The 14,878-nt window shown below is 32.9% G+C and overlaps 1 protein-coding gene across 1 annotated transcript in view; it reads left to right on the top strand.

Annotated features, from left to right (window-relative positions):
• The window catches only part of PCLO (piccolo presynaptic cytomatrix protein), a gene marked incomplete at both ends in the record, with an annotated part of 365,582 nt that overhangs the window by 231,498 nt on the left and 119,206 nt on the right, over positions 1-14,878 (top strand). The window contains one exon of the mRNA XM_082662011.1: positions 4,262-4,352. Within this exon, the coding sequence (XP_082518137.1) occupies positions 4,262-4,352 (91 nt within the window). The remainder of the gene's footprint in view (positions 1-4,261; positions 4,353-14,878) is intronic.

A 14,878-nucleotide genomic window follows, 5' to 3' on the forward strand; every position in this document is an offset into this window, starting at 1 on the left:
TCCATACAATTATTTCCCTAAACTTCTGAGGATCCAATCAGAATAGTCTTGTCCAACTAATTTATCCAACTAATATTATACAGGATATATTTTAAAATAATCTGTGTCCATCTCCAAAAATATTTTCTAAAATTATTGTATATAGATTAAACATAAATATTCCTAATGACTTTTTTGTTCATAATTTTCTGTTACATCTACATATTTATGATTTTGGTTCACTGAAGACATAGCACATCATGTTTAAATATATAATTATAGAGCAATTTAATACCAAAATTAGAGTGGCTATATTTGAGAATCATTTAATTAATTTCTCTCTTTGATAACGTAGAAAATGTAAGGATCCTTGTTAGAATTATATACAGGTAAATGTAATAATGTGTATTTTCTTGCTAAAAGATATTTTTTACATTTGTATTTTGTTATCTAACATACAAACAAAAACACTGCAATACTCAAAACTGAAAATATGTAGAATTATAAACTAGTTATAAAGTGAACAGCCATATAACCACCACACAAACAAAGAAAGGGAGGATTTTCTGCGCACTGAAACCTCCAAGTGCCCTTTGCAGATTGTAATTTTCAACCTCTCCCAAACAAGTAGCAAATGTACTGACTTTTGTGACAATAATTTCTTTTGCTTTATAGATTTCTCTAAATAAAAGCTTTATTGAAGGCAACATATGCTTTGATTACATTTATATAAAGTTCAAAATTCATGCTTTTTTGCATTAATATTTATCTTCAAATACTGTCTTCCTCATTAACTCATCAAAACTATATTTTGGTCTAGAAGGAATAGCAAAATAGCATTCTTGTTTTAGTCACTTCTTTGCATATTTAATCACAAAAAGGTAATATTGAACTCTTGGTACCAATAAGTCCAGCTGCTTTTATTTGAAAACTTATGCATAATAAGAATTTATGTTCATAAAATGCTCTGGAGGCAGAAGTAATAAAACCAAATTGACTAATGCAAGCACTAATTTGTCTGCTTTAAAAAATATTTAATGTAAACATACATTAGAGAAATTGAAGAGTATTTCTGAAGTTAGAGTCAAAAATCATATAAACCATAAAAATAAACCAAATCTTCAAAACTATATTTGTTTCTTTTCAAATATATATATTTATGTTTAACCTCTGCACTGTTCAGTAGAAATTCAACTCTGCTTTGTGAACTGAACAGATCACCTGCCTCCTTTCTCTTTTTTATTTTTTGTTATTTTTTTCAGTCTCTTCATCTATAAATAGGACTAATACCCTTCACAGGGTTGTTACAAAAGTCAACATTTCTCTACTAGTACAAAATGCCTTCACTCTGCACTAATGCCCATGCCTTGTGCAATTCCCATGCAACCGCTATATTGCGGTACATTGAGCTCCTCTGAAAGAGCCACTCTTTCTCTTTCGTCTGGGCTTTTGAATGTCTTGTTTCCTCTTCCTGATCATTCCCCCTCCTCTCTTCTCTTGGCTAACCCTATTCATCGCTCAGGTCTCCATGTACATGCCTCATCTTGCAAGGAGCCTTCTCTGACACTACCACCACCACCTCCCCACAAGTGTTCTTCCTTTGTGCTCCAGTAGCACTCCATGCATTGTGTCTTGGTCTACGGGCTTTTAGAGAGCAATTGCTGTCTCCTCCATCCACCATGGTATATGTGCAGTGCCTAACACAGGGTTTGGATCCCCAGAGGGGCACTCTGTCCCCTGCATCTGTCATACAAGGTATTTAGGTGAGGGAAAGCATGAATGACTGTATAAATAAAAGATATATTAACACAAGAGTTGTTATTTCATAAGTATGAAGGGCCAGTTCATGAACATAATTTCTCTTGAAATATTTGTAGGTAGGGAAGAGGAAGAACCCTTTTTCTGGGCAGCATACAGGTGATAGTTCTGTCAATGTAGAATCATCAAAAGACTATGCTATCAGAAACCTGGCTCTTGGGGAGAGGTATGAGACACTACTTGACGTCAGTCCCGCCCTCTGGCCTTGTTCCTACTCTTAGTTGGCAGAAGCAACACCTGCCGTAAGACTTCATCTGCTAGAGAACTCTCTCAACACTTACCTGCGTTGGTTAGAAAAAAGCCAATATCCAGCTAGTGCAAACATGGGAGATGGATACTTCTGCTTTCCTCACAGTCTTGGTCACATTGATCAAAATTGAGGCAGTTTAATGTTTTTAATTGATTAAACGAATTCATGAAGCTGAAATTACAGGAAATTCTGTGAGATGCTCTGAAAGCAATATTCATGGAAATGAAGAAGCTTAACATCCCTTCTACTTAATATCATCATAGATACATATTGAAAGGCAGTAGGGACTAGTTGATAAAACTGATGAAACATTTGGGAAACCTGGTTACTCTTCTAGACTATGCAGTAGGGGGACTATCAGATTATATCAGCTTCTCCCTAGACTGGAGAATTAGAGTAAAAGGCAAAATTGTGTTTTCTTAGTTTATTTTTGGCCAAGTGAAATTAGAAGACATTTGAAGTAAAATGAAATAATATCCATAATTTTAGTGAATTATCTACAGTAACAAAGTAGAGTTATATCTAATAGTTGTAGGATTTTCAATGCACATGGTTTGATTTTTAGTAAAAAATAAAGATCTTTAAATGCAGATTAGGGGAGGGAGGAAGGAGAGGAGGAGAGGAAGAAGGAAAGTAGAAGAAGGAGAAAAGACGAAGGGAGGGAAAGTAAGGAGGCCAGGAGAGAAAGTAAGAAAGAGAAAGAGACAGAATGGGAGGCAAGAGTATGGAAGAAAAGAGGAAAATGCACACTCTTTTGTTATGAATATATACAAGGTTTTCAGTGGTATACAAAGTTAGCTTCAGTATAAATTATCAAGATTGACTGATTATACTGACCATAATATTTTTACAATCTTGCAAACAATACTTTAGCTTTACTTTGCAGAATTCATATAATATTCTTGGACTTGACAGGATTCTGCTGTTGACTGGGGAGTGTTTTGTATCTATCAGAGGCCTGATTAAGCTTATTCTTTGCCGAAGAGAATAAAAGCTAAAGGCTATAATTTAAGTTTGTATTTTTTTTAGTACATTTTCCTTTTAAAATCCAGAAGTCTAGCAGTTTTACTGATGGATTTTCAAAGACACATTAATATCACAAGAGTATTACAAGGAATCTTCCTTCACAAAATGTAGATCCCTTTAGTTCTAAATTCTGTTTAATATTTTGGTTTGGTAGTTCCAAAAACTTCTTAAACGTATTCTGAAATTGTTAGTATTGAATGTCTCTTTACTGTTATTTCATTTGTAATTATAGTCAAAAATTCTCCTGAGGTGATAAATACAAGATTCTATCCTAATAAAATCCTATTAATATAGGTATATAAATATTTTACTATTTCTATCTTTCATTATTTCACAAATCTCTTTTGAAAGCCAAATTCCATAAAATATAAAGCATAAGTTTGGATTTGCTAATTTACTTTTGTTTCAGAAATCTCATTTTGCCAGGTGGAAACAGCAATAATGCAGTCTATAGTATTCTCATGTTCAAGTCTCAGTAATGAGAATTGAAATCACAGGCTTGTAACAGGAACTTTGAGTGTTGTTTCTTCTACCCGAAGGAACATCAGAAGTAAATGAGAAGTAACACCTTTGCATACAAAGAAGGCTTCAGAAATATTAGAATGAGGAAAGATTTGATTTATTTATAAGAATTAGTCTCAGCATCAGGTATACATTGAAACTGCTAGTAGATGTGCTCAGCAGAAGCAAAATTCCACAATGAAATCAAAATAACATAAATATGCATTCCTAGTAGAGTGATAGAGCTGCAGCGTATGAGGATCTTCTCTGGCTTTTCTCCCTTAGGATCACTTGATTGCTGAAAATTGACAATGCCTATTTCTAGGCTGTCCAGAACAAAGTCAGCAGATATCAATTTTCCATATACTTCCTCTATCCACTGTCATCACTACTATGCACTACCATAGTAACAGACATCCTTTAGGTGTTACATGTGCTCGTTGATTTTCCAAACACAACAAATCAGTTTGCAAGAGAAACGGGTTGTAAACCTAAAGACTATAATGAACTCAGAAACCAATAACGTCATTGTGTAGTATTAAATGCTTAAAATTGTCATCGTTTGAGGGTCTTCTAATATATTTTCATTGATTGAATCAATGTGCTTTGAAAAATAAGTGAATTCTGTAAATTGCCTTTTAAGTCTCTTTAACATTGCTTTTTCACCTTATCACATGTACGTCTTAGATTATACAGATGAACGGGAAAACTGTGCACTACATCTTTCCTCATGCAAGGATAAAAATAACAAGAGACTCCAAGGATCACACAGTTTCAGGTAAAGGAAATCAAATAATCTAGTTCTTTTCACTTTAATGTCGCACTGAGATATGTATTTGAATTTCAGTTTAGATGACTCATTAAATTTTAGAAAACACCACTTTTTATGTCAAAAGTTGTGTATTGGAAAATTTCAAAAAATAAGCAGGCTGTGCATTTGAATATAAAAGACAATAATGGCATAATCATTAGTATGATACATTACTAAATGGCATATATATTTAGATCATTCTATTAATTATCTTCATTTTTAAAAATGTGCATGACATTACAATGCTACGTAATTATTGCACTGTTGAGTAATATGGTCATAGGACCATGAAACATTTTTACACAGAAAGTAGAAAACTAACTTGAATTTTTCTAAAGAATAGATTCCCCTATACCTTATCAATTTGAAGAGTATCAATTTTGTTGATTTTTATTTGTTTGTGTTCTTTTGTAAACCAAACTTATGACAGAAATTTTAACCTTGTTATTTTGAAATACTTTGGACTCCCAGAAAATAACAGTCAGTTCTTTTGCCCGCCCTTTACCCAGTTTCACTAATGTTAACATCTATCTAACCACAAAAAATGATCAAAACAAGAAATCAACATTTTTATGATAGTACTGAAATATCTACAAGCCTTATCCAAATTTTGAGTATCCCCGCTAATTTTTTTTTTCTGATGCAGAATCTAATCCAGATCTCAAGTTGCATTTAGTTTACAAATAAAAAGTGCTCTTATATTTGTGAGATGGAAGTATAAATTTTCTCAAAGTTAATAAATTTTTAAAATATGACAATTACCTGTATTCTCACTCAAGTATTTCCCTATATTCTCACTCTTTGTTTCATAGACACCGTACATCAACAGAAAATATTCATGAATATATATGGATATATGTATAGGTGGTATAGCTAACATGGCCTATGTGTTGGAGGGTTTTTTTTTTAAGGACTGATAGAGAATAAAAAAGAGGTATTTCTTCAGTGTTCTTCCTGTTTTTCCTTGCAGATTTTAGACCTTAGAGAATGTAGATGCGGAACAGGTTTTGCTTTGAGCAATTGTCCTCTTTATTTTCATAGAGAATGAATTGATTTAGAGCCTAATATTGTTGTTTTCCTTTTGAGATTGGGTAATTTTTCTTCTGCCAGAGATAGATAATTCAACCTTTCAAGATTTTATTGCATGCAGACTGTATTTTAAGTACTGATGAACATTCCAGGGATGAGACTTAAAATCCAGGGACTATTTTTGTAGAAATAATTACCTGCTACAAACTATTTCAGTTCCCTCCAGCTCATAAAGCAAAACAACATAATACTTTCTAGCAATACCAAAATTATTTTTTTCAGGGAGTACAACAAAAATCTTCAAAGCATTTTTACTAAATCATCAGGACCCTATATCAATATGTCTGTTTTCTAGTTGTATTACTATTAATATACTATGTCAAAGTAATTATCCCTTCAACTTTATCATTTTTCTTTTGCAGCTTATTTAAATTTTTCTTTTACTACAATTAGGAAAATTTTTAATTTGTTTTCTTTTACTACAATTAAGAAAAAATAATTCTTATTTTAAAATATAAGAATAACAGAAATAAGAGCTATTGATTTCTTGTTATAATATTCTAGTCTGAAAACTAAATTCATTTTCCTTGGTATATAGATTTTGCAAAATGAGAAAAGAGCATTATAGGTTTGAACGGTAAATTTACTAGAGTATTATATTATCTCTCTTCAAGCTCCTTTTTATTTTGATATTTGCCTAAAGTAATAATAGGAGGGGTGGGATGGGGAGGGTGGGAGGGAGGGAGACGCAACAGGGAAGACATATGGGAACATATGTTTATGTATGGCTGATTCACTTTGTTATAAAGCAGAAACTAACACACCATTGTAAAGCAATTATACCCCAATAAAGATGTTAAAAAAAAAAAAAAAAATATTTTCCTTGTTGTACTTACCCTGCGTTACTACTGAATATATTTTCCATGTATCCGGTAGCACGATCTCATTCTAAAGTAAACGTTTTGAAGCAATTTGTATTGTCTTCAGATAAGTCTTTAAGTACCTGAAAGGGATTTAAATGCATGTATATGCAAGACTAGAACCAGAAACAGCAATTTTTAGCAAACAGCCTCCAGTAATTTGAGGTTAGTAGGCAAACCCTGTCATAGAGCATTTACACTCCTGGCTAATCTCTGTTATTTGCTGGTCTACCAGAAGCTTAGTGTGAGTGACAAAATGTTTGGTGACACTAAAGTTATTTGTAGCTATCAGTGTCATTTTTATGTTAATGTTTTCATTAAAAATGGAATATATCTTTTAGAGATGCATACTAAAATATTTACAGATGAAACAATATCTTGTGTGGAATTTGCTTCACAATTAGCTGTGTAGAGAGTGGTAAAGAAATAGATGGGACAAAACTGACCATGATTTGATTGTTGGAGTTGGAAGACCAACCACACTGGGTTTTATTATAGTCTTGTCACCACTTTTTTATATGCATGAAATTTTTCATAATAAAAAATAATTAAATTCCTGTTTGTCTCTCACATTTAGAGAAAAACAGCAGTGTCCAATAGCTTCATCAATAGTGAAAAAGCTATCTAAGCTAATAATTTAACTCCCTTTGTCAAAAAGATAAGGATATAATCAAGGAAGGAGAGAAGAATAAAATGTAGTATTTCTGCTCTCCTAAACAGAGGGGCAAATTGTCGTTAGTAAATTTTCATTTTAGTTATATAAACCCATCGAAAGTAGAAATAAAATATATCTTTTTTAGTATTTTAATAGACCATTCTAAATGGGTCTAGCATTAAAATATTTTATAAGAATTATATGAAACCAGCATACATCACAGAAAAGGAAAAAATATATTTCTATTTATTGGAAGCAAAAGTAATTTCAAAATAGCAGACAGGATTAGAAAGTTTGTTGGTTTTTTTTTCTTAATTCTTTCTACTATGTGGACCTGGGAACCCTCATGGTTACCCAAGATTCTTTCAGGGGGTTTTCAAGGTCAAAATTATTTTCATAGTAATGCTAAGGTAGCATTTGCCTTTTGCACTCTTATTTTCCTGTGAATATACAGTAGAGTTTCTCAGAGATTAATTGATGTGTGACATCACAACAGACTGTATATAACAGATAAGAGAATTCAGCTGTCTTCTATTTAACTTAATATCAAGCAGATTTGCAATAATATAAAACAATGCCACCTTTCTCATAAATATTTTGTTTTTAAAATACATTTTTATTAAAAATGTGATTTATTTTAACATAGAATGAGTTTTTAATACTTTAAATTCATTCATAAGTACTGTAAATTCTCAGTTTTAGTTTATAATACAGAAAATACACATAATTATAACCCATATAAACAAAAGCTTTTTGAGGTCTCTAATAATATTAAAAAATATAAATGGCTCCTTGGAACCAAAATGTTTGAGAAATACTTCTCTAAGGATCTTTATAGAGAAAGTTTAAAAACTTCTAAATAAGCTTTTATTTCTTCCTATAAAAAACTTACACAAATAAAGTATATTTTATAACTGCTTTTAAACTTATATTGAATTCATTTAAAAATTTTTATTCATTAATAGTTATTGAGAGAACACCCATGGTGTGATTTACATTGTGTTGGTTGCTGTAGTACTAGAATGAATCCAACAAAGACCTTGATCTACAAATTACTCATACTTTAGTAGGAGAATCTGAAATGTGAGTAATTGTTACAGTAAAATTTTAGGAACAACTGAGACAAAGCCGGGAATTTATAAAACTTTTATTTTTCATAGACATATGTATATATGTATAAGTGTGTACACACATATACATATGTACCATTATTTATAGTATTTTTATGATGTATGCAGAGAAAAATACATGCATACAATTTTCTATTAAGCGGCCCATAATTTTAAGGAAATAGACACTTTAACTTTTTACCGTAAACTTCAAAGATACTCTTATAGGTGTTGATCAACAACTGTACAGTGGTTTTGAAAACCTTTATTCAAACAAGTAAAAGGCAGCAAAATGGAGAAAACAGGTCATGAGTTTTAGAATTAGAAAGACCTGAGTTGGAGTGCAGCTCTATCCTTACTTAAATTTTGAGAATAAGTTTGCTCAACCATAAAATAAGACCAGCTCTCTCCATCTCACATAATTGCAAGTGCACCTAGCCCAAAATGTTATACTTACTATACACTCAACAAATGTTATTTCCCCTTCTCTTAGACAGAAATTATCAGAAAAAAAGATAAAATGTAATGCTCAAGAAATTAGTCTCTTTTTTATTTAGAACTCGTCTTATGGCTCCAGAAACACAGCTGTTTGAAACAAGTCAAAGAAATTCTTCTGATTATAAAAAAGATATTTGCTTATGTATAGTTCTGCAATAGACTGGCTGCATCTGCAAGGCTAGAAAGACTAATTAGGAAGTGCAATAGTGAAGAACATTAAAAATGTTTGGGTTCAAAAGACAGCAGTGTCTTCTGTGGAAATAGCAGCTCATTTTCTATTCCTCTTTAGTCCACCATCTTCATGAGCTTCTAGAAACAGATAAATATAACAGATCTCATTGGATCTGAGTTGGTAGGAATACCATTGTGGATAGCCCTTTTTAAATTATTATTTCAACAACTTTACATATCATAAATATGCACGTTGTATGTGTACAAATCAATGACTTTTATAAATTTATGGAGTTGTGTGACCATCATCACAATTTTGTTTTAGAACATTTCGATCGTTGCAAAAAGTTCCCTTGAGTCTGATAGCAATAGCCACTTCCAACACTCCTCTCCCAGCCACAGGCAGGAAATTTATGTCTCTGAGTTTACCCTTTCTGGGCACTTCACATACATTAAATCACACAGTTTACAGTTTTGGTGTCTGGCTCCTTTCCCTTACCAGTATTTTTTAGGTTTATCCATTTTGTAACATGTATCAGAAGTTTGCTATTTTTATTATTAAGAAGAATTCCATTGTTTAATTGTGTATATTTGTTTATCCATTGGATTTTGCCTGGCTTTTCTTAATATTTGCATACATGTTTTAGTTTGGACATACGATATTTTTGTATGGCATCCTAGAAGTGGAACTGCTGAGTTACATGGTAAGTTTCTTAACTATTTAAGAAACTGCCAAATAGTTTTCCAAGGTGAAGGTACCATGTTGCATTCTCACCAGCAGTGTGTAAGGATTCCACTTTCTCCATGTCATTGTCAACACTTGGTAATGTCTGTCTTTTGGGGTGAGTGTGGATGATATCTCATGGTTATTTTTAGCTTGCATTTTCCTCATGACTTATGATAATGAGCATATTTTTAGGTTTATAAGCAAAGCATACGTATTCTTCGGTGAAATATGTATTAAGAAATTTTGCCCATATTTATTTGGGTTGTTTGTCCTCATAGAGAGTTGTAAGAGTTCTTTATATATTTGGATGCGTCTTTTATAAGATACATGGCATGCATATATTTCCTTCTAATCTGTGTTTTGTCTTTTTATTTTCTTAAAGGTGTATTTTAATGAAAAGTTTTAACATTTTAATGGAATTCAATTTATTGATTTTGTTTGTTTGTGAACCTTGCTGTTCTTGATAATGTATTAAGAACTATCCCAAGGTCAAAATGTTTTCTCTTGTGTTTTATACCAGAAGCTTTAAACATTCAGGTCAGTGACCTGTTTTGTGCTGTTTTTTGTATATGGTATGAGGCTGAGATCCAGGTTCATTTTTTTGAAGCACTAATGGATATCTAATTGTACAAGCACCTTTTGTTAAAAAAATGTCCCCCATTGAATTGCCTTGGTATCTTTGTCAAAAATCAATCTACCATTAATACAAGAATTTATTTCTAGATTCTCAATTCTGTACTGTTTGAATATACGCCTAACTGTTACACTCCTTTGCTTACTATATAGCTTTATATTACGTTTTGAAATCTGGTAGTGGAAGTCCTCCAACTTTTTTTTTCAAAATTGTTTTGGCTCTTCTTGATCCTTTTAACTTCCATATTTTTTTAGTACCAACTTACTGGGATTATGATAGAGGTTGCATTGAAATTATAGATCAATTTGGAGAGAATTGCTCTCTTACCAACATTGAATCTTCTAATTCATGAACATGTAATACCTCTTCATTTACTGAGATATCCTTTCATTTTTTTCAGTAAAGTTTTATAGTTTTCAGTGTACAAAACTAGCATTTCATTTGCTAAATGTCTCCAAAATTATTTTATTCTTCTTGATGCTATTGAGAATGCAGTTGTTTTCTTAATTTCAATTTTGGACTATTCATTGCCATTTTATAGAAATACATTTGATTTTTGTATATTGACCTTTTGGCTTATAATCTTGCTAGTGTTTTTAGTTCTAATAGTTTTTTGTGGAGTTCTTAGGATTTTCTACATGCAAGATTATGTTATCTGCAAGTAAAGACAGTTTTACTTGTTCCATTCCAATAGGGATAAGTTTCATTTTTGTCCTTATTGCAATTGCTAAAAGTGTGGTACAATACTGAACAGAGTAGTGAGAGCAGACATCCCTGCTTTGTTCCTAAAGAACATTAGTGACTCGTTGTGACAACAGTGCAGGAACTGTACCACCTGCCATAGAATTCCTTCGTCTCTTCCCATTTAATACTCACTGGAAGGAGTTTTATTGGCCTAAAATTTTAAAAATCTGAGCAGAAGTATTTAAGAACAACTTTAAAAGCAAACAATAGCTAGTCAGACTTTCCGCTTCCTTTTGTGAATCAATGGAGATCTCAAATCCTGGCAATATGAATAGGCATTGAGTGAATTATGTTTTCATTTTTGGAAGAGGATAGGGAGTTTACATACATGCATACATACGTATATACACAGCAAATAAACCCTCATACTCACTATGGTTTATATTTCAATAATTTTTTTAATGGAAATGATTACATTTGTGATAATTGCCTTATTTACATAGTTTGGTCAGTCCATTATGTTGTCCCAATATGCAACCAAAGAAATTATGTATGCAGAATCCTAAGAAAGCAAATGAAAATCTTAAATATGTTAAAAAGATATGAAAATAATTATACTGTTTACTTTGCACTTGCATATTTTCTGTTCACTTTTGAAATTGAAAGTATAACCATTTCCACCAAATACTGATATCATTCTCCTCCTTTTTTTCTTACTTATGAGTGTTTACAGAGAAAATCCACAAACTTAGAGGTGACTTAGATAGATATGTGTATTCAGACTTTAGATGGAACCTTCTAGGTGGTAAGAATAGTTCTATATATCTTACCCAGTATTTCTCAAAGATATGATCAGCAAATTAGTTTAAAAAAATACCCCCATGTTCCATAGAATATGTTCCATAGTCAATAAAAATACTGAAACAAAAATTTAGCTACCTTTTTTTTTTTTTTGCGGTACGCAGGCGTCTCACTGCTGTGGCCTCTCCCGTTGCGGAGCACAGGCTCCGGATGCGCAGGCTCAGCGGCCATGGCTCACGGGTCCAGCCGCTCCGCGGCATGTGGGTTCTTCCCGGACCGAGGCACGAACCCGTGTCCCCTGCATCGGCAGGCGGACTCTCAACCACTGAGCCACCAGGGAAGCCATAGCTACCTTTTTTAACTGTTACATTTACTTGAAAATTTTTCAAATAATATAGGATTACAGAAAGTAGAGTTATGATAAACAAAGACCTATCTTTCACTTGCCCACTGTAAAAAAATAAATAGTTCATATTGAATATAGATTCAACCTTAACCTAGCTATGAGGCAGATACGGGAAGAGCCTGTGGCGACCACTCTGCTTCGAAAAATTTGCAAGACACTTGAAGAAGTGGAGCTAATACATAGGAAGCAATGAATACATGAGACTATCTAATGAAAATTAAAATATGGCACAAACCACGGGTACATGTTTGTACACATACAATTTTTGCACTGCATATCTTCATTTGCTCAAAGAATTTTATCAATGGGATGTAGAGAACACATCTTTCCCCTTTTTCTCATGAAGATTTTCGTTTCTTTTTCCTCTTTTAGAGATCTATAAGGGAAACCTCCCATCTGGCTTTCAGCTACCAGTAGCTAAATGGCTAAATGCATGTATCATTTTCAACTGTGTTCTTTGTATGTATACGTAAAATGAGCGTGTGTGTGTGTGTGTGTGTGTGTGTGTTGTGTATGTGTAGATAGCTGGATGGACGGATGGATGGATAGACAGATAGATAGAGCTATCGATCCTCAGTAAATTATGGTAGTAGTGAAAAATATAAAGATGAAAATAAAAGCCATCGTAATTTGACAACTTATATTCTCTTTCCTTTTTATCTTGTTTATACCCATGTACACACACCGTAAAAGTTAGGAGTATATTGTAAAGTAGCTTACATACGTATTTTTAATATAGTGTAAACTGCCTAACAAAGACATTTTCCTGTTACATCAAAAGTTCTTCGTAAACAAATTTAATTACTTGTTTTTATCATGTTTGTAGATATTTAATCATCTACATCAACCATTCCTCAATTGTTGGACATTTGTGCTGCCTTCCCCTTTTCAGTATTATAAACGATACCACAATACTGCAGTGAAAAAATGCTGCCATGATATTCATTATTTCCTTAAAATATATAGGCCACATGGGGGTTCTACTTAGGAAAAGCGTAAACAACCAGCTGTGGAAGGCCAACATTTTAGTATCAAAAGGTTGGACTTCCCCTGGTTCTTGAAGGAAGATATGATTGACTTGGTTGAATAATTTCCTCGACTTGGAGGAAACTCAAACCCAGCTGCTCAGGGATAAGCAGAAATTGTACTTGATCCCCTTGATAAAGGGGGCTGTTTGGCTAGGGGTCCTTATATCCACCAGAGTAGGGAGGGGATCTTATGGTTAGACCATTTAAGACCCTGCTAATTTGAGCAGTTCATGAGGCAGCACATAATACTGAGTCTTAATTTTAGGCCTTAGACCGTAATTAGTGCTGTTTTTTTCTTTTCAATGACTTTATCATTGCAGGAAGACAGATTATTTTTGTTTGGGTTTTTCTTTATTTTTTTTTCCATTTTGTTTTGATAGAACACAGAGTACATAAAAGGAACCAAAGTTAGGGCCAGATCATGGTGGACCAGACAAGTAAAGAATCTGAATTTAATTTGATAGGTGGTATGGGTATCATTGAAATCATTGAAGCATGATTTTGTCTTGTTTGCTTCAAAGCTGAATTCTGAAAGAAACTTAACCATAATCAAATAAGTTGCACCAGGTGATCAAATAAAAATGTTTGATCACTTTTATTTGAGACTGCACTGCTGTCCTCACATGTGGTATATAAAATAAAAGGGAACTGAGGCAAAAATGTGGTGAACTCTGCTCCATGCAGTTGATATAAATTATAGCTGACATACACTTAACATGCCTCCGATGTTATTTACATGAACACTTCATGAGAAAACTTTTTTTTAAGGCCAAGCCTTAGAAAGTTAAAACAGTTTTGTCATATCTTCTGTTTCTTGTGGGACACGAAGAAAAAGTGTCACTGTCCATTTGGGAACATGTGTGTTCCATAGTAACTGCTGCAAGTTCTGGGAAACTGAACAGATTCTGCCAAGGTGCCTTGGCCCCCAAATTTCTCCCTCCCCATTCAGGATGGCTTTTCCTCTTTCATTCTTAGCAGCGGTCCAAATTATGTATGACATAATTTCTTGCAAGCCTCTCAAATTATTTTTAGGAATAAACAAAGTATACAGCTATAGAAATAAAATACTATTTGGACTGAATCTCTTCTAAAATCCCAGTTTCTTCCTGGTACATCTTAGTGAAAGCTTGTGTGCGTTTCCTTAGTGACAAAGGAAGTATCTAGTGTCAGGACTAGTTCCTCATTCACATCATCACTTCTCCTGACATCTGTCAAGATAAATATTGCTTGTGGAAGTGTGTTCCTGCTAAGGAAGTGACATTATAGGCTATGCTTCTAACTGGAGATAGAGGAACATATTTTTCTGTTTTTCTTAATAAAGCAAAATTAAAGGAAGTAATAATTGATTCTGTGAGGATACGGTGAAGACATTCAAGATACTTAACCTACAGGTTACGGAGGATAAATTGGTGATGCTAATGTTAAATATAAGGGTATAAATGTAAAATGTATATGAATGGGCCATGGAAAGTAGGTAATAAGAAATGAGATTAAGTTAAAGGAGAAAGGATTTATACTGATCTTCTGGAATATTTTCTTGACAATTAGAGCGATGAGCAAAGTTATATAGAAAGAACAAGGACGTGGGACTCAAGAAGATAATGGGCTCTAATATTAGCTTTTTTACTTGCTAGCCAACCTAGACAAGTTTCTAACCTTCCTTAGTCTCAGCTGCTTTGTCCTGAAATGGTATGGATAGTAACTAACATGAAAAGTTATAGAGATGATTAAAAAACACAGAAAATAGTATAAGACAAATAGGAGAAACTCTAGAAATGTTAGTTACTTTCTTTTTCCTTCTATCCCCGAAGATGATAGTGAAGAGATTAGG

Source organism: Grampus griseus (assembly GCF_964374135.1).
Source record: "Grampus griseus genome assembly, chromosome: 9".
NCBI lineage: Eukaryota > Metazoa > Chordata > Mammalia > Artiodactyla > Delphinidae > Grampus > Grampus griseus.